The sequence below is a fragment of the Trichoderma atroviride genome, chromosome 5 (genome assembly GCF_020647795.1).
Source record: "Trichoderma atroviride chromosome 5, complete sequence".
NCBI lineage: Eukaryota > Fungi > Ascomycota > Sordariomycetes > Hypocreales > Hypocreaceae > Trichoderma > Trichoderma atroviride.
The window spans coordinates 3594744-3613013 of NC_089404.1; the positions used below are offsets into that span (position 1 = coordinate 3594744).

At 49.3% G+C, this 18270-nt stretch overlaps 7 protein-coding genes across 9 annotated transcripts; 3 read left to right on the forward strand and 4 right to left on the reverse strand.

The window, feature by feature from the left end:
* Positions 1 to 303: 303 nt before the first annotated feature.
* On the forward strand, positions 304 to 2763 carry TrAtP1_010436 (uncharacterized protein). Of its 2 annotated transcripts, XM_066114708.1 has the most exons (3): positions 304 to 1329; positions 1403 to 2030; positions 2092 to 2763. In XM_066114708.1, exons 1-3 carry the CDS (start codon positions 565 to 567, stop codon positions 2673 to 2675), a joined length of 1977 nt encoding a protein of 658 aa, XP_065970804.1. In that variant the 5' UTR covers positions 304 to 564; the 3' UTR covers positions 2676 to 2763. The 2 variants fall into 2 exon arrangements, with proteins under 2 accessions (XP_065970804.1, XP_065970805.1); XM_066114707.1 differs by having other exon boundaries at positions 304 to 1317; positions 1403 to 2763.
* A 732-nt stretch (positions 2764 to 3495) lies between these two features.
* TrAtP1_013365 (uncharacterized protein) lies at positions 3496 to 4823 on the forward strand. The gene is made up of 3 exons (XM_014089717.2): positions 3496 to 3613; positions 3676 to 3970; positions 4026 to 4823. The coding sequence occupies exons 1-3, from the start codon at positions 3570 to 3572 to the stop codon at positions 4743 to 4745; spliced, it is 1059 nt and encodes a 352-aa protein (XP_013945192.1). The 5' UTR covers positions 3496 to 3569; the 3' UTR covers positions 4746 to 4823.
* Positions 4824 to 4872: 49 nt separating this feature from the next.
* TrAtP1_010437 (uncharacterized protein) lies at positions 4873 to 5893 on the reverse strand (the record flags this gene model as incomplete). Its single annotated transcript, XM_014089716.2, has 2 exons — positions 4873 to 5536; positions 5607 to 5893. The coding sequence occupies 2 exons, from the start codon at positions 5891 to 5893 to the stop codon at positions 4873 to 4875; spliced, it is 951 nt and encodes a 316-aa protein (XP_013945191.2).
* A 903-nt stretch (positions 5894 to 6796) lies between these two features.
* On the forward strand, positions 6797 to 8198 carry TrAtP1_010438 (uncharacterized protein). Its single transcript, XM_014089533.2, has one exon. It carries the CDS (start codon positions 7168 to 7170, stop codon positions 8095 to 8097), a length of 930 nt encoding a protein of 309 aa, XP_013945008.1. The 5' UTR covers positions 6797 to 7167; the 3' UTR covers positions 8098 to 8198.
* Positions 8199 to 8234: 36 nt separating this feature from the next.
* TrAtP1_010439 (uncharacterized protein) lies at positions 8235 to 9495 on the reverse strand. Its single transcript, XM_014089558.2, has 2 exons — positions 8791 to 9495; positions 8235 to 8719 (listed from the first exon to the last, which is right to left on the reverse strand). Exons 1-2 carry the CDS (start codon positions 9239 to 9241, stop codon positions 8622 to 8624), a joined length of 549 nt encoding a protein of 182 aa, XP_013945033.2. The 5' UTR covers positions 9242 to 9495; the 3' UTR covers positions 8235 to 8621.
* A 3510-nt stretch (positions 9496 to 13005) lies between these two features.
* Positions 13006 to 13320, reverse strand: TrAtP1_010440 (uncharacterized protein; the record flags this gene model as incomplete). The annotated part of the gene is made up of 1 exon (XM_066114709.1): positions 13006 to 13320. One exon carries the CDS (start codon positions 13318 to 13320, stop codon positions 13006 to 13008), a length of 315 nt encoding a protein of 104 aa, XP_065970806.1.
* Positions 13321 to 15907: 2587 nt separating this feature from the next.
* On the reverse strand, positions 15908 to 18171 carry TrAtP1_010441 (uncharacterized protein). 2 transcript variants are annotated; one of them, XM_014089594.2, is made up of 5 exons: positions 17633 to 18171; positions 17246 to 17533; positions 16914 to 17141; positions 16768 to 16804; positions 15908 to 16716 (listed from the first exon to the last, which is right to left on the reverse strand). In XM_014089594.2, the coding sequence occupies exons 1-5, from the start codon at positions 17737 to 17739 to the stop codon at positions 16078 to 16080; spliced, it is 1299 nt and encodes a 432-aa protein (XP_013945069.1). In that variant the 5' UTR covers positions 17740 to 18171; the 3' UTR covers positions 15908 to 16077. The 2 variants fall into 2 exon arrangements, with proteins under 2 accessions (XP_013945069.1, XP_065970807.1); XM_066114710.1 differs by having other exon boundaries at positions 15908 to 16804; positions 17246 to 18171.
* Between the last annotated feature and the right edge of the window lie 99 nt (positions 18172 to 18270).

An 18270-nucleotide genomic window follows, 5' to 3' on the forward strand; every position in this document is an offset into this window, starting at 1 on the left:
CTAGTCATTCGGCATCTATTTTTGAGAGATTTTATTACACGGAATGGGCCGCACCGTGCGCCTTTGTGAAGCTCCTTTGTGAAGCTCCTGTGTGAAGCGCCCACTGGAGACCGCCTAACAGCAATAACACACGCAGGACAGAGTATAGATGCCAAAGTGAGAAGCAGCAGAAGAAACAGATGATGATGCAACAATCTGTCAAAGAGTTTCGATAGCAATGAGATATCCATCAGTCATAGCAGCGCGTTACTCAATACCAAGGCATGTGCCTCGATTTCTTGCTCGCAGATCTATTTTCAGCTCCAGTCCCACATGAGCCTTCGGTGACGTCAACCACAACAAACACCAACCGCTGGCGATGGGCGAGATCTAGAGATCTGACGTCGGCGGCAAGTTGGACAAATGCGGATACGGGCGCGGATTCACTAAAGTGCAGCTGGAGATACAAGATGGGGAGAGCTGCTCTGAGCTTTGTCTGGTGTTTTCTGCAGCTGTCATTAATGGTGACGGCCTCTAACACGCTTTCATGAATTCACGTTGCATATGCATCACACATAATCTGCAATGGCGGCATCCGATCAGAACAGCGGCTCATCCATCTCGGCCTTGAGCAGCGAGCCCGATATAATCGAGAGCTACGAAGAAGAAGTACCCACCGCCAGCCATGCCCTCGCCGAAGAAAGCATCCAAGCTGATGCCGAAAACAAGGGCGCCAGCCAGACCGAGCACGACGAGATCGAGGTGAAGAACATTGGATGGAACAAGGAGCTGCATCATGTTCCGCAGCCGGTGGTGGGCGGCATGAGGAACGAAGAGCTGTGGGTGTTGATCCGCCGATTCAACAAGCAGGTCTTTGAGGTGAGGAGCATCGACAAGGCTCCGCTGGCCGATCTGGACATGAACATTGCAGAGGACGACGTGTTTTCTCCGGAGAAGCTGCGCGCGCAGCTGGAGCGTCTGTACATGACGGTCATTGTATCGGTGATCTGTCTGTGGAAGCACATTGTGCGCCTTCGGTCGTGGAGAGAAACGCAGAGAACGGAAACGTTTCTGGCAGTTTACAGCATTGCGTGGCTGCTTGACCTGCTGGTACCCGTTGGAATCGCGTTTCTCATCGTCTTGATCGCCTATCCACCGGCGCGGACCATCTGTTTCCCTCCTGTACCGCCGTCAATTGTCGACTCCAAAACTGGAGGCGTTCAGAAGCCGCCGTCAGGAGTCCTCGCATCTGACAACTCCATCACTGGCGCTCCTGAAAAACACGAAGGGGAAGGCGTTGAACAGGAGGCGCACAGCTTTGTCAATAGCATCGCATCGGTATGTGCTGGTGTAAGCGTTTTTGATTTTCTTTTTCCGGCTATACAATGACAAAAACGACTGCTGACGCTCGAATTGTGTATAGGTGGTCATCAGCACGAGCGCAGGGAAGCACCCTCAAGGCGACCCTCACGACGATAACACGGCTCCAGACCCTACAAACGTTACTGCAGACATATCGAATGCCAAAGATGCGGCAGATGGAAAAGGAATAAATACAGAGCACGACAGGACAAAGAAGCCTGTTTCCAACATTGTCTGGGCCAAAACGGGGCCCCTCATGCACATGCTTTCGGAGGTGGTTGATACCTGGGAGCGGTTTGGCAACGCCCTCAGCCCAACGCCCCCATTCCCTGTCGAGCGGCCGAGAATAACATTGGCTGCGTGCCTTTTGCCTCTATTGCTACTGTCCTTCTTTGTATCCTCATACATGCTATTAAAAGGCATCGCATTTGGCGTCGGGTTTCTCTTTTTTGGCGATCCCATCATCCAGCCAGCGCTGCGATTCGTCAATCGCACATATCCACGATGGCAAAAATTCATCGAGCTGCGGAACACGATTCTTCGAGGCATACCAACCAATGCGCAGCTTGCAATTACCTTGTTGCGCGTTGGCGAGAGGAACAAGGTGCCAATCCCGCCACCACCGTCTTCTGATTTACCGCCTCCGACCAAGATTGACCCAGAAGCTGCGGAGCAAGTCGATAATCTAGGTAACTATCTCTCTTTGAGTGAATGTCTATAACAAGTTACATGCTAACATTACACCGTCAGGTGTCACGGATGAAGAAGCGAGAGAAGCGTTACATCCCGACTTGGATCACGCAAAAGAGATCAAAGACGACAGCCAACAGCGAAAGCCCAAACGGTCTCATCGGATTATCAACTTGCTCAAAGGCACTGCAAAGGGAGGCGTTGAAACAGCTCTCACCGCCGACAAAGCCAAGGCCGCTGTTGGCGCTTCCCAGGCACGAAATCGACTGGGTGTCGTGAACAAACGGCCTGATGAGCGACCTTCTGGCCCAATCTGCTTCCCCGCTCGCTGTGGCGGCAAAAAAGGCCATGCCTACATCACAGCAACGGCTACAAGCCCTGCGCTGAGTTGGACCTCCAAGATTGAGGACGTCAACCCAGCGTGGACAGTAGCAATTGATGATATTAGCCAGCTGAAGAAGGTTGGAGGTTTGGGGTGGAAGAGCAAGATTGTGGTCGGATGGGCGACACAGCGAGAAGTTGTGGATGGACTGGTTGTGAGGACAAAAGACGGACAGGAGCATCACTTGACGGCCGTCATGATTCGCGACGAGCTGTTTAATCGTCTGATTGCTATGGGTCATCAGATGTGGGAGGCGTGTTGACGAATCATTGTTGTCTTGTCTTGAAATTTATATTGTAATAGCTATAGACATAGAATTTTGTGAACAATAATGCATGTTTTCTCGGACTATGCTTCTACTCTCTACAATTATATTACTATTTTATTTCTGCAAACATTCTAGGTGATAGAGCCCTAATGCTGCACTGGGCTAATACAAGACAGAAATAAAATCACCATGACTTCACTGTTTCTATTCCTGGCAACTTCAGCAAAGTTTTATATTTCATCTACATTGGCAAAATTTGTAATGATTGCGACATTATTAATTGACACCAACATCTGTCGCTTCTTGTTTGTTTCAATCGGGCGCAACACAACTCAAAGTGCCCGAAAGAAAAGCGGAATCGGTTCTAAATCGGCAAGTACAGGGTTACAAACTGCAATTTTGAAGAAGCAACTTTGGCCGCGCCCAGCACGCCTCATTTACGCCATTACTCAGCATCAGCGCCTTTAGACAGGGCCTCGATTGGGATTGGGCTGTCCGCTCCCGTCAGTTGCGGTGGATCCCGTCAAAAGTCAATCGAGGTGGCTTGCTCCACCAGGAGGGCAGTGGTATGGCAGGTTTGTCCGCACTTTGGCTGTGATGTTGGCAGGAAATCTGCAACTAGCGACTAAGCTTAAGGAGAAGGGGTGGGTAGTGGAGGCCGTGGAAGGCAAGTTGAGATGATGAATGAGACGATGAATTAATAATTGGGCGAGGTGTTTCAGACTAGAGATTTGCTGTTTACTGGAGTTTTACGCTGTGTAGCTTTTGTATAAAGAGGGGGTCATGGAGCCATGAAGAAGGATTCGTTTCGTGCTATCAATACAAGCAATTCGAAGTGGTTAATAATCATTCAATTACATCTTTACAGTAATCAACACATACGCAACAATGGCTCCCAAGAAGGTCCTCTTCACCGGCGCAACAGGCTACATGTAAGTCTGGTCAACCTATCAGCAACTGAAAAGCATAGAAAGCAGTACTAACAACATTGCAGTGGTGGCTCTGTTCTCACCCTTCTCCAAAACTCAACCCATGCCGACATCAAAAACCTTTCCTACTCCGTCCTCGTCCGCAAGCCCGAACATGCAGAGTACTACAAGGCCCAAGGCATGACGCCAATCATGTTCAAGAATCTCGACGAGGACATGGAGCTTTTGAAGAAGGCGGCGAGCGAACATGACATCATCATCAACACTGCCAGCGCTGCCAGAGCGATTGGCGCGAGGTCTCTGGTTGAAGGGCTGGCGGAGAGGAAGAAGACTACCGGCGAGCCAGTCTGGTTTATTCACGTAAGTGTTTTAAAAGTCTGCCTCTTTATGTGTATACTAATATCTGTTTGTGTAGACATCCGGCACTTCGAGCATTGGCAACCGCCCCGTTAGCAAAGTCTACACGCAAGAAGACGCCCCCTTTGAATTCAACGACAAGACTCAAAACATCCACGAGTATGAGCTGAAGCGTGAGGCCCACGATCCTTATTCTCAGCGTACAGGCGATGTGGCCACTGTCCAAGCCGGCGAGGAATTCAACGTGCCCACTTACATCATCATGTCGCCCACCATTTACGGCAACGGCACCGGCGCGTTCAACAAGCGTTCCATTCAAGTCCCCTTCCTGGCTCGACGAGCAGTCAAGAAGGGATACGCCGAGTACATTGGCGAAGGCGCAGGAGTGTGGGACCACGCCCACATCGATGACACGGCCAAGGTCTATGAACTCGTGCTGGAGAAGCTCTTTGCAGGAGAGAACCTTCCCTTTGGCAGAAAGGGCATTTACTTTGCTGGCAACGGACGCCATCTGTGGAAGGATCTTTCTGACGGACTCGCCAAGGCAGGATTTGCTGCTGGAGTATTGAAGGAGGACAAAGCACGGCCAATTGGGCTGCAGGAGATTACAGACGATACTCCGAATGGAAACTACCAGTTCTTGGAGCTGGGATTTGCCTCGAGATCAGTTACTAATGCGGTTCTGGCGACGGAAGTGTTGGGTTGGAAGCCGGTGAAGGGAGAGGCTGATTGGGAGAGGGGATTCGAGGAGGAGATTAAGGCGGCGATGGCTGAGTAAAGTTGACCTGGCACATTTTATAATGTAAAAGCAATAGAACATGTACATTATCTTGAATCTGAATAAAAATTATACTGCATTGTTATAGCTATTTATGACTGCGCTTCGTCGAGCAAAAGCTCTTGGGTTACTCTTCTACTCCAGTAACAACGATATACTTTTCGTACTCTGGCTTGAGGATAAACTCGTTCGCATCAGTACTGACGCTGACATCTTTCCATTTCTCCAGAAGCTGGAGTTCTTCCCCTCGTCTCTTCGTTGCATAAGTCAAGCAATCTGACCCCAAAACAACGCGCGTAGCCCAAGAACGGCCCTCTGCTACTCCTCGCCGCTGAATCACGTCCACCATTGTAGATGCTGCTTTGTTAGGGTCTCCAGGGGTGACCCAAGAATGGTCCGGAACGAAGAGTCCCATGTACTGTCCAAAGATGTCTGCATACGGCTCAGATACAGCTCTTGCAAGAGCAGAACCAGAGTCTACTTTTTTAGAGGCGGTATCATTGTCTTGCTCGCGGGGCTGCGCCAGACGAGTAGGAAAGCCTCCAATGTCAAAAGCAACGCAGTTGATGCCCAGATGAGAGACTTCTCTGTGCAAGCTCTCGGCGAATGAGCTCAGGGCAGCTTTCGTCATGCAATAGTGGCCCAGGAACGGGAGGCCCGCCCAAGCACAGCCTGAAGAAGTGAATGAGATGGTACCGTGGCCTTGAGCGCGGAAGAGGGGCAGGATGGCCTGAGATGCGTGTAGCTGGCCAAAGACGTTGACCTGGAAGAGGTGGTTGACAAAGTTGTCGCTTTGTAGGCAGTATAATTAGATCAGGTACATGATGTAGATGGGATTTAAAGTGAGAAAAAAGCACTTACTCGGCATCTTCAGCAGTTTTGAACCCGGATATACCAGCATTATTGATCAAAACATCAATGTGGCCGAAAATCTCCCACGCCTTCTTCACCTGCGCCTCCACAACGGCCTTTCCAGCCCCGACATCAAGCTCTAGCAAGGCCACATTGTCAGATTTGAGGTGTCCGAGCTTTTGTTCGACGTTTCTTCCAGAGGCAATAATTTTGTCGCCGCGAGAGATGATGCAGTCGACCAAGGCGGCGCCTATACCAGAAGTGGTGCCGGTGACGAGCCAGACTGTCTGAGGCATTGTGTTTATTGTGAAGAGAAATCTAATTTAATGCTTAGAGATTGTATGGGCTGGCTGAGGACGCAAATGCAATGTTAATTGGAGATGATGATGGCGATTAAATGGCACGAGAAGAGGCATTATTTTATAGCTACCGTTTTTACTTGAAGTCTGTTTCCACTCTTATTGAAACCAGCTATCAGATTGAGGCATGATACAATACGGACGAATTGTCCGTGAGTCGTGGTCTTTACAGTCTACGGGGTTACGCGTAGAGCTGAGAGCCAACAATTTGGTCCGCGGACGAACGATTTTATCGGTCCAAGTTACCAACTAATCATTCAACCTTTAAGACGGTTAAAGGACATCATATCCGAATTCATGATATACGACGGAGATAGGGGCCTTTGCGGATTTAATGCATCAGCGAGTATTTATATGTCCAGCGCGTAATTACGTTGCTGAAATGGAGAATACGTTTTGCTTTGTTGTTGTAGTTCATAAGATGGCGATACGAGTCCTGAAAGCTTCGTCCCGCCTCTCTGTTGCTCTCTCCAAGATCTGGTCTGACAAGTGATGAATCTTTCCCGTAACTTCTCAAACTCAAGTGACAGCGAGACGCATGATTTGCGTACATGTAGCTAATCACATACAGGCCTAGATACGGTAACGCACTGTTCCGCCGAAGCTGGGATTCAAATCCCCTCGTATAGTCTTGGGCGATCTGTGATGGGTGGGATAATCCTTTATTTCCCATGTATCTTTGTGTATTATTACTCTCTACCATTGTATAGACCTGCATCTCTGGTGTTTCTCATACCTCGGAATTGCTCACAACACGTGAGAGCGGCGAATCTGCAGCGTTCATCAATGACGTCAGTAATGGCGATACTCCGCGACGAGAATCAACATGAACTTTCACTCGGTTTATTGGAATTGACAAACTGAGTCGTCTATTATTACAGAGACCCTAATTTACTTGCCATTGCGGCACTGGCAGCGTTGAGAGAGCCGAGTATGGACTGCAATAAATGATAACACGAGCTATACGGCAGCATCACTCACTATTGTCAGCTTGGCCGCGGTAAACATCAAACTAAACCTCAAACCTTATTACAATGTAATTAAATCGACTAAATAGTCTCAGATCCAAGGATAGCAGCGGCCCAAAATCCCCTCCAGCCCGGCAAAGTCTATTCCCCAACCCCGCGCCCTTGGAGCAACAGCAGCTCCAGAGCCATCCGAAGCACTGCCACTAGTTTCACCATCACCATCACCAACACAACTTCACCACCATGGACTTCGCTCTAGAGCCCTATAATGCTGCCGATTCCTCCTCGTGGCTCATCTGCCATACCTGCGGCACGCAGTTCCCAACTGCTGATCGCTCCGTCGTCAAGACGTGCCACGTCTGTGACGATCCTCGCCAATATGTTCCCCCATCGGGCCAGTCCTTTACGACCATGGCGGAGCTTCGGGATTCGGACCATCGCAACGAGTTCAAGCCGTATGAGCATGACGAGCGCATCATTTCCATCCACACGTGTCCGAAATTCGCCATTGGCCAGCGCGCCATGTTGATTCGCACACCGCAAGGTAATGTGGTTTGGGATTGCATCTCCTATATAGACGCCGAGACGATAGACAAGGTGAAGGAGCTGGGAGGGATCAAGGCCATTGTCGTCAGCCATCCTCACTTCTACAGCTCGCATATACAATGGGCGAGAGCGTTTCAATGCCCAGTGTACATTTCATCCGAAGATTTGCACTGGACGACAACACCGTCAGCACACCGCAAGGCTCTCACCGAAACCGAGACGGAAATCATACCTGGCGTCAAGGCCATCAAGCTGGGCGGACACTTCCCGGGCTCCTCAGTGCTGCTGTTTGACGGACGGCTCTTCATCGCAGACACGCTCATGACAACTGCAGCAGGCTTGGGCAAATGGGATATCGACGCCCTGGGAGCCAAGCGAGAGAAGCCTCCCGGCCTGACTTCATTTTCGTTCCTGTGGAGCATCCCAAACTTCATCCCGCTGAGTGCGGATGTGATTCACCGGATGTGGGGGATCCTCAAGAACTACGACTTCAGGGCGACGCACAGCATTTTCGAGGGCATCGACATTGAGGATGAAGAGGTCAAGGCAAAGGTGCTGGAGAGCATGAAGTTCCAGACTAGGGCAATGGGCTTCACGGCGCATCCACTTTTGAATGAGACGCTGTGATGCGATGGGCATGACTTGGCTTGGTCAAATGTAACACACACGTAGGTATGCATTGTAACATTAGCATCGGGTACATCATCACCTGATTACGAGACACGCGTGTTTTTTTTTTAATTTGATTTGAGATTTTTTTTTTTATCTAATATGGTTGTATTGTAAAAAGTAGAAGCAAGAATGTACTTTGCGAGCTATGTAAGCGCAGAGGCCTCAATCTGAGCTGCAGTACATGTATGTAAATGAGGACGGGTATCTTGAAATCTTGATATGTAACAAAAAAAAAAAAAAGAGAAAAATGAAGAATAAAGCCATGGTAATAAGAATGAGAAGAAAAAATCAAATGGCCCAGCGCTTCGTCCAGTAGTATTTTATCCGTCCCAAACGCCGCTCGTTTAAATGAGAAGAACAAAAAAAGAATACCCCGTCGTGTCGTCCTCATCCACCGCGACTCATTCGATTAAATCAAGGTCGGTTCTGAGGTGATGGCAATTTGCGGTGTGTGCATCGGATCAAGTATAGAGTTCATTTTAATGTCTTTGCTGGAGGCAGCGATTGAGCATCTCCCAGCCTTCATCGGGCAGATCGACCACAGAGTCGTTGAGTGTGTCGAGGATGAACGGATTTGCTGCAAATTTCGAATGTTAGTGACAAAATTTTCAAAATTTGACCGCTCAGGTAGCAGCTGTGAATACTTACGCATCAGAGAGAGAGCAATGTCTCCAGATGTAACAGCCAAATCCATTCTCGCGGAAGTGTAGCATCCATATCGCTCCTGTAGCTCCAACATGGTCTTCCACAGCTCTTTGGTAGCATCGGGGCTCATTCCGCCGCAGCTGCGCATGGAGCTCGTGCTCCCCTGGCGGCTCCGCTCGTACGCGGAAGAAGAAGGGCGACTGTGGTGCATGTTCATGTTCATGTGCATATTCATATCCTCGGCAGAAGCTGCTGTGACGGACGCAGCAGCAGCAGATGAGGCAGAGATGATGGACGAGCTGCTGGCGGTTGTGGCAGTAGCCGTGGTGATTGTGGTGGCAGCGGTGGTGGTGGTGTTGACGGGGATGATGGAGGTGAGCAGGCCGATTTCAAGGTCGTCGCTGAAGGTGGACCACTGAGAGCTGATTGATGAAGACGAGGAGCTTCGGCGCATTGTATGCCTCAAGAATGCGTGTGTACGTGTGGCGGATCGGCAGGCGTTTTTGCAGAATCCGGCGTGTTGATGGCTTTTGGCTTGGTGTTTTATGTGCCCCAGTCACGGCGGTAAGCAGCAGCAGCACTGGCAACGGCAAGAGTATGTATAACGAAGAGAAGAAGGATGAGACTCGGATCGAGGCAGATTATTATAGTCTACAGTCAGACCACTTGGACGGTTCACGGGTCAGAGGGTAGCAGCAAGAGACAAGTCCAGCCGGGAGGTGAGGGGCGGCCCTCGACTTATACGCATACGCAGCAGCGTCGCCCTGCCAAAACGGGACGACACCCAGAGCTCAGCATGATCCGCCCTGGCCTGCCTGACGTCGATCCAGGATGGCTGTCTCAGTTCCCTCCTGGTGGGGCCCGATGTCGATGCCGGAACTGCGCGCAGCTGGGCTGGGCTTGAAGCTTGAATACGTGGCTGGCACCAGTCATGCCAACCTCAGATGGGAAACACTAGGACCAAGGGCCTTGTAGCCACAGAGTAGCCGCATGTACCCTCCGTGAATCGAAGCCGGGCTTGCAGTAGCACGTCTTCGTATTGTGCGCTCAACGTGGCCTACGAATGAGGAAAAAATTCTAAAAAAAGGAGTCACCCTCAACAAAGGGAAAAGAGATGAAAAGTTTGCAGACTGGAGCCCGTGGCTTTCAGCTGCCTGAATGTGAATTCCCACCACACTTGACTACTTGCGTCGTTCACGTTCCTGTGCCCCTTGAACTAGCATCGCAGCCTTCAAGGTACACCAAACGGCACGCTGTCTGTACTCTATAGATGCCCTATTCCGGGACTTCCCAAGGGCCCGCCTTTGTTTCGTAGGCCTCTCTGTGCATTACATACCTCGCCCAGAGGGGCAAGAGGGAGGAGGCTAATAAGAAAACATCAGCCCAAGGAGAGGAAGCCAAACAGAAGAAAAGAATGAAAAAAGAAAAATTTTCCTATTGAGGCGGCACAGGTACGAGCAAAAACGGGTTGGTGCCGTCACGAACATCGCCAATTGGCTCGGTGTCCAGGGAATTAATCTACAGAAAGGCAAGAATGCGTGACTAAAAATGGATGCTCCGTCGAGTCACCAGTGCCCAACGCCAGGCCAAGCAAGGGTTTCGACTCATTCGAGAGCTTGCAAGCGCCAGATGTGACCCCCAAGTGCCGACGCCGTTTCAGACCGGGACGGCATTTGCTGGCCAGGATGCATACACGTACAAGTGCCTAGAGTAGCATCACAAGTAGAGTAGCATCGACACAAGACAAGACAGAGAGACGATACGACGGCTGAAAAAAGCGGTCGCCGGATGGGGCCACCACACCATCCATCGCCGCATTTCAGACGACTCGCTCGATCTGTCGACATTGGTGCAGGGATGAGGTGAGGGCCCGTGGATAGGACGACGTGACCCGGGCGACCAGGGGGGGTTGGATGCCGTGGATCCTGGACGCATCGCGGCAAGAGTTGACGTCTTTTGCGTGGTGTTTGCGATTTGATTCATTCTGCCATCACGATGCCAAAAAAAAGTCTTCACGAGTCACTGTCACCTCGGCCGTGATGGACGAGGAACATTCCGCAGCCCAGCGGGAGGGATGGAAGGGGCAATCATACGACCTCGTCGAGCGCGGATATGCCTCCCTTCCTTGCCGCATCAACCGGCCGCAAGTCAGATCCGACGCGGTGAAGCCGTCGTAGATGTGATTTGATTTGAGATGGATGACGAGAAATAACCGAGGGCAGAGCGCTCTCCAAGTTGCTCGCGCCGCCACATGATCATCTTGCTTGTGTTCATGTAGTTCATCTCCCTCCCTACTGATAGGTAGCTGTACTCACAATGTATTTGTCTCATAACGCGGCGGGCTTGTGCATACATTGCGCATACATGCACACTTGCTCGCATCTTGCATCTCCCATCTTCCGAGGACCGCAATCTACGCTCTACTACTAATCCGAGCAGCGGAAACAGCTGACTGAGACATACATCTTTCGCTCACCAGGCCGGTCCAATCGCAGATCCCTGCAGCTCAACAGAGACGACTGAGATTTCGTTTACACACTTTAAAAAACGGCAATAAGAAGCTTGATGAATAGCCGGAGCGGGGGGGGGGAACAAAGGCGCTGCTGATCTTTTGCCGTTTGCATCACCTCCCATCTACACACTAATCACTGCGGATTTCCTTGTTCAGGAAGTTATCATGTACAGGAGGCACGATGCAACATCGAATTGAAAAAAAGCTTGTCCGGCGTCGGAACACCCTCGGAACAGCCAGCTTAAGTAAGCCCGTTCAAGTTCCTTACAAGACAAGCTTTTTGCAAAGCTTTGAATCATGGCTGCTCATTGCCTTGTTGGGCTACTGACACAAGAGGAGAAAAGAATCATGTGAGGGCCCGGATGCACGCGGGAGGGGCCTTTGAAGCTTTTCCAAGTGGGCTCCTTTTCGCGTCGGGATCCGAGCTTGGATGCCTGGCATCGCGTAGCAGTCTCCAGTTTAATCGAGTCTTGTCAAGTTTAGTTGACGCCTAGTCTCTTTGTTGCTGCGGTTTAACCTGCCAAGACGGCGACTTGATAGTCTCGCCAGCATCAAAGTTGCCAAGTGATGAAACGAAACAGCCATGACACAATTGAGGAGGCAGTGCTATGCAGCAGCAACCTCCCCTCTCCGCCCTGACGAAACGAGAGACCGTTAGTCTGTAGTGTCCAGGGCACGTTTCTTATTCTCAAAACGTCAGCACCCTCGCATGGGGATCGCTCGGATAGCAACAGCCCTTACAATATCAAGCCGTCCGACGGCCATCCCGACTTTCTGGATCGGCTTCAGGGTTCCGATCGAGCCGTTTCAACCAGCAAATCGAACCTTCTTCAGATCCCCAGCAAAGACGTCAGGCTGCATCCTTTGAACCCTGAAATCCCGGCCCCAAAAACGTCGTCGTCTGTGGCCTAAATGTAGGGTCCGAGAGGCTGATGCTCGCCCAAGGCCAAGCCACGCCCGACCCTTCCGTAGTCCAAAAAACCCAAGCCAAGCCGCGGATCGAACGAATGAGGCGGACGGATATTGGTAACGTGATGCCCAGCTCGACGCCTCATTTTTTTATTGGCATCAGCTACACGTGTGCAAGCGCACAATTCTTGGCCCAATTGCTCGGTTACTGGGACACGTATACAGGGCATAGTGGCTTGATCCTCTCAGCTTGACGTGTCTAGACACTCTGATAGTCATCTCTCTTGTCCAGTATAAGGAATGCAATGCAGTCTTCAGCCGCAATTCAAATTGCTTACTGCTTAAGCGTATCTCATGTCAGACGACAGATCCAGGCCAGCCATGAGGAATACACAAAAAAGGCGTATAGCAATCCGTCCAATCCCGCATGTCTAAGCCTCCAAATGCAATCCTCCTGCAGGCCAAGCAACTAAGAGCCAATAGTGACTTCTGTCTACTTCCCACTACCTTTCATCCCAATAGTCCCAACCAATTCTTTTGCCACCTGGCTGCTGTTGGTATTATTCATCAGGTAGGGCTGAGTAAAAACAGCCCATCAGCTTACCTGCAATCGGGATAAGCCCTGCCCAAGCTTGACCTCAGTCTTTCCGCCGTGCCGGTAACACGCCATACGCCACTTGGTGGCAGCTCCCCCCGCGTTCAGGCGTTTGATGAAGGTTCAAATGGCTTTTGGATGTGCGCTGCCTTTGGCTGGAGATACGCAAGATGTCGCATGTGACCAATGTGTCGAGTCAGGTTCACTTGCTAGACATGTGTATTCTCAAGCAGCAGCTGCTGCGCTCTATCTTTACTCTCGCGTGAATCTTGGCTATTGTAGGTTCATCTATGCCAGTGCGATTCTCCTCCTGTTGGAGGAAAGTTGACAAGATTGCGTCTTTGACTTTACAATGATACTGCCCTGCATAGAATTCAGGGTCGAATCCTGTTTCTTGAGTCATCTTATAGGGCATGTAGCTTCTGTAAAGAGCCGCCTCTAGAGTGACGGCAACATTTTGGTGACTCCAGTGCTGGAGCCGGCTTTGACGTAATGCCGGAGACGTAATGACAGCCATCCGCGGTTTGCCCCAAATCTTAACGCTAGCTCCCGTCGGTGGCAGCTGATGATATGTCTTGGTTCTTATATTGGACGCTACAACCGCGTAACCAGTACCAAGTCAAATGCGACAATTGATAATCACAATCGGCAATGGGCATTGTGAATGAGCGCAAAGGAGAAGATAGGTACCATGTACGCGCACTCTATTAGCATTTACTCCTTCCGTTTGCGGTTCGCTGGGTACAAGTCATAGGTATAACCAGCATGGATTGGCAGCAGTGTCTTTTTCTATTAAAGAATACCTAGGTACTCAAAGAAGCAAAAACAAAAAGTCTTAGAAAGCTATCAACAGCAAAGTTTTACGCTGAATAGCTTTTAAATTGGGAAAAATAAGCTCCTCTGCTGGTATTAAATAAAATTTAGCATGGCTTGGTGTGCTTGGAGATACTAGCCAATCACAGTGTACTTGAGTCTTTTGTTTGTCTTTGGAAGATGAGTAATAAATAAAAGTAACTGGATGTAGGATAGAATATAGCATGTTGATGATTTAGACTCTTGTAGGGTGTAGAGAAGGGTGAGTGTAAGGAAGGTTGAGTGTAAAGAGTGATTAGCCGCAATGATCTTTATAAAGTAATGATAGAAAAGGTGTAAGGTGATATCAAAACTAGGGAAAATTGATCCAACATCCCAGATCTATTATCAGTACATTAACTAGTATAGCATAAACTGCTACCGCTACTACCGCTACTACTGCCACTACAGCCAAGGCGAGATCGCACCGCGATGAACGGCATCCTTGATCCCCCCGAAGAAGATTGACGTCGTCGAAGGCGTTTCACTTAGACGATTTTCTCTAGCATCCTTCCCGCCTTTATTGTCTAGAGGGGATCTAAGCCCTAACTAGCCGTGAATCTACGCCGTGTAAACATGAAGGTGGAGCTGAACTTCCACCCTCCACCGAAGCAGGGGCCCTACCTAAGCAGGAAGACATTCTATCTTCCCTGCAGGGCAGCGAAGTGTTCACATAAAACAAGGGTTTCTTTCAGCAGCTGATCGCAGAATGGGACAAATGGAAGATGTGCTTACTTGCAGCACATCGCGGCCACGACTGTTTCGCGGTCAGCATCGCTACTACTTCTACTTTCAATATATATAATAATTGGATACATATCATTTTATCAGGATTGACTCCTTTTTAAACTACAGGTAAGGTGTTGGGTAGCTTTTCTCTATTAAAACATATCGTGCTAGAAATTTATAATAGCACTTCTCTTCGGGAGAGTTCATCCAGGTGGAGAAGTTGCCGATAGGTTGCTGGCACAGGTGAATGTGCTAGCATGAGCGAATGTCTAGAAATCTCTAGAGCCTCAAGACCATACTGAATGCAACTCTCCTAAAAACAGGACAAAAAGAGCTGCCCTGGCGTATACATGTATCGTACACATGCTCCATCGACTCATTTTCGGGTGATTTCCCCAATACTTCACCTTCCTTTATCCTTCCGATAGATGTCGGTAGCGCGGACCATGATTGTGATTCCGTTGGTAATCTCTTCCATTGGTGCGTTAAATGAAGCGCGGCCGTTGCGGAGGGGGTTGCCAGGGAGGCTGTGCATGACTTTTGCGTAGCTAGTAAGGGCGGCGGAGATGATTGTAGCAATTAGTCCGCAATCACAATTGTTGTGTTAACGGTAACGGAATCAGCTGCTTATATTGGACTAATCTGTTGCGAAGGACCTGGTGCCAACATCGACTCTGAGTGACACATCGAATTAAGAAGGTCTTCATGACTAGAATGTCTCCTTGGTATTTTTGGTAGCCAACACGTTTCGATTTGTTTTCGACTTGTCCTTTTCCAACGGAAGATTGCTTTCCTCTTGGTCGTGGTTGTAGGTATAAGATGCTCCCTATTCTAGACTTGATCCGACATCAGCATTGACATAGTTGCTCGCTTGTTAGAAGGAAAGAAAAGGAAAATATGAGAATCTTAATTCTGTAGGCGTGCCCGAACAAGTGTAATACGTGTGCTGAGAATCGGCGGATAGATTCCTGTTCTAGTTAGAGGCCTTGAGGCTCATTATACCAATTCGGAAGGCCGTCCGACATTCGGCCACATAATGTTGGGAATAAAGGAAGTACTCCTAGTGGTTAAAGACTTCTTGGACTTGAAAAGAGCCGGGGTATTGTACTCTCGCTTGTCCCAACTACTGTGATTATAACTGCCGAGCATACCGGAGAAGCAAAGATGCTGCATTTGCTCCCAACCAGGATTATAATCCCTCATGGAGGATTTATTCGGCACTTTGCACCTATATCTACCTTGAAACTCGCCGTGACTTTACAATTATTTTTCATTCTTGATGTTGTTTTATACGAAGAGAGAAGTATCATCAAAGGTCAGAAGAAATATTTGACATGCCACGATGCAATATTTAATGTGAGACCAGTAAGTCACTATACCAATATTAGATCAGTTACTCTTTTGGTCAGAAACTTGGAAGATGAATTCACGATTAAGCTAGACGAATAGGCAACTTGGTCGCTTGGTTATAATTGCGCTTCACGGCGCCAAAATAGGTATGTCTGTGTTGAGCATAGACATATGTTGACTATCGCTAAGTAATTCCAGACAAACTGCACCTTGCTCTGCCTGCTGATTCAAATGCATGGTTAGGTATTAATACAAAGGAGTGAGAAGAGGAAAATGCAACCAAAGTAAATAGAGTCAGAAGAAAGAAGAGAAGAAAGCCAAATGGTGGCAACACGCTCGCTAATTATGCTCCAGGAAACTCTTTCTCTCGTCCAAGCTGCTGATATGCAGAAACGCTATTCAGGGGAAAAGACATAATCTCTTGATATGCGTGAAGGCCATTACATCGCTGGCACAAAAACCCCGGATCGTCTTTCAAAACGCTGCAGATTTGGAGTATTGCCCTCAGACGATACTTTGCGAATAAAGGAACGTCGATTCTGGGTAGCGCTGTTGTAAGCGCGACAACGACTGCATACAAGTGCAGCAGGAACACCAACATGTAGGGGTTCTTCTTGCTGAGAGACACAAAGGATGCAGCCGGGCTCTTCACGAACCATGCCGTGAAGGGATATACTAATCGGTACTGGTCTTCTGCGGTGATGTCGGAGCCGAGTCGTTCATGGACAAGCCGCATCACGTCTCTGAGCTGTCGAAGAACTGCAGAGAGATCTCGATCGCCTTGGAAACAGAATGCCAATCCGTTGACGGAGTTGACTCCTTCGGCTAGAAGCTTCTTGACCAGGGCGAAGCGGTGCTCTACGTCCCCAGTCTCCGGAGGCGTTGCCGCTGCCTGTTCTTCGTTCTCGGGGCAAGGAAGCTCATATGTGAAGATGCGGTGGAAGGCCGACCGCTCCAGCCATGGCTTCATTCGATTCGCCACCTGCTCTATTGTGAGCGGTGTTGTAGACAGGACGATGCTCTCGAGGCTTACAGTGGAGATGTTTCCCGCAAGGGTCATTAGGGAGCGTCTGTTGAAGCACCTGTTAGCCCAACCGTGGTCTGGATTTTCCGGGAATGATATCGGTTTGATTTTTATAGTGGAAGCAATGGGAAAAGACGTAGTAATGGTAAACTTACGAGTCCGACATTATATATGAACATCCCAGAGAAGCCGCCAGGATTGCATCGGCATTTTCTTTGGAAAAGCTGCCCATTGCCCGATATAATCCATGAAGGGCCTGTTTCCGGTAGTGGAACGCGTCCAAGGAGGCCTCGTGTGATTTTGTAGTTACTGCAAGTCGTTGTGCTGATGTCGCAGCCAAGGTATGGGCAACAAAGTCGTATTGTGTTGCGAGTTGGAACAGCCTGACGACCCAGCAAATGTCAGTCTCGAATCGCCATTATCAATGCTTTCCCCTTGTAAAGCAGCAACGAAAATAGTAATATAGATTCACGCTGGCTGCACTCACACGCCCATTTCACCCCATAATAGACAGATATCGTTCGTATTGCTGAGCTCGAGGATATTCGCAACCAGAGCCATCTTGTAGATATACCGCAAGTCCTTCATATCCATAGTATGCCAGCTTGGTGACGGAGCTAGAGACATGAATGGCGGCTCTCCCGTTTCTTTCCATTCTGCGCATGCATTTTCAATGTCTTCCGGCCACCAGAGAGAAGGAGTCTCCTGTTCAGGCTCTTCCTCCGGAGGCTGATCAGGATATTTACACGGTATTTTTGAAGAAAGACATCTGTGACTATGAGATTTGTTAGCTCTTGTTTCCATTCCATACGCATCATCCTTCTTCTTTTCCCTTCTTCAACGAGCAAAATCCAATGATTGCTGATGGACGAACCATGTTGGTCGAAACTCGTCACATTTGACGTGCCGCTGCTTACACGCCTGGCAGCCAAACTTTGATTTCGTGTGGCTTCTGCGAAGCACTGGCTTGACCGTCGTCATGATGCCAGCCGTTGACTTTTTCTTCTCTCTTGTTGATAACTAGACTTTCAAAATGGGTTCTCTCCTATTCATTAAGAACTAATATCCCGACAGCCTCTCGTCGTTCAAGATAGGGCAAATAGGCGCTTGTGGGGCCGCGTTGCCACAACTTTTTTTTGGCGTTAGGTTGACTCGCAAAGCAAGGACATACTTCCTCTCTTTCGTAAAACAGCCCGTATCTAGTGGAAGAAAATCCGCGGATCTGTAGTACTAGATCTAGGCCAGCTGTGTGGATAAGACTCAGGAATCTGGGCCCCCTCCCCTGCTACATGACAAATGCAGAACCGTGGACGAAAATAAAAATGCCGCTAGACCTATTCTCCCGGCAAGCTAGTGCAAGGATTTTGGTACAGTACTTCGTATTCTCGAGGGTTTCTTTGGGGGATAGTACAGCAGGTAGTATCGAAGAGGGAAACGGAATCAGAGCAGTCCACCGCCCTTAAACGAAACATAAGCGCGCGCAAACATCGGCTGTTTGCCGAAAGATGGGGG

What these genes read in the sequence shown, in the direction of transcription:
- TrAtP1_013365 (XM_014089717.2), top strand. Translation starts at nt 3,570, where the DNA reads ATGGCTCCCAAGAAGGTCCTCTTCACCGGCGCAACAGGCTACAT. An exon ending in ACCGGCGCAACAGGCTACAT is followed by an intron (nt 3,614 to 3,675) that starts GTAAGTCTGGTC and finishes ACAACATTGCAG; the next exon opens with TGGTGGCTCTGTTCTCACCC. An exon ending in AGCCAGTCTGGTTTATTCAC is followed by an intron (nt 3,971 to 4,025) that starts GTAAGTGTTTTA and finishes CTGTTTGTGTAG; the next exon opens with ACATCCGGCACTTCGAGCAT.
- TrAtP1_010441 (XM_014089594.2), bottom strand. Translation starts at nt 17,739, where the DNA reads ATGACGACGGTCAAGCCAGTGCTTCGCAGAAGCCACACGAAATCAAAG. An exon ending in GACGAGTTTCGACCAACATG is followed by an intron (nt 17,534 to 17,632) that starts GTTCGTCCATCA and finishes CAAATCTCATAG; the next exon opens with TCACAGATGTCTTTCTTCAA. An exon ending in TTGCGGGAAACATCTCCACT is followed by an intron (nt 16,717 to 16,767) that starts GTAAGCCTCGAG and finishes ACAATAGAGCAG; the next exon opens with GTGGCGAATCGAATGAAGCC.
- TrAtP1_010439 (XM_014089558.2), bottom strand. Translation starts at nt 9,241, where the DNA reads ATGCGCCGAAGCTCCTCGTCTTCATCAATCAGCTCTCAGTGGTCCACC. An exon ending in CATTGCTCTCTCTCTGATGC is followed by an intron (nt 8,720 to 8,790) that starts GTAAGTATTCAC and finishes CGAAATTTGCAG; the next exon opens with CAAATCCGTTCATCCTCGAC.
- TrAtP1_010438 (XM_014089533.2), top strand. Translation starts at nt 7,168, where the DNA reads ATGGACTTCGCTCTAGAGCCCTATAATGCTGCCGATTCCTCCTCGTGG.
- TrAtP1_010436 (XM_066114708.1), top strand. Translation starts at nt 565, where the DNA reads ATGGCGGCATCCGATCAGAACAGCGGCTCATCCATCTCGGCCTTGAGC. An exon ending in TCGCATCGGTATGTGCTGGT is followed by an intron (nt 1,330 to 1,402) that starts GTAAGCGTTTTT and finishes AATTGTGTATAG; the next exon opens with GTGGTCATCAGCACGAGCGC. An exon ending in GGAGCAAGTCGATAATCTAG is followed by an intron (nt 2,031 to 2,091) that starts GTAACTATCTCT and finishes TTACACCGTCAG; the next exon opens with GTGTCACGGATGAAGAAGCG.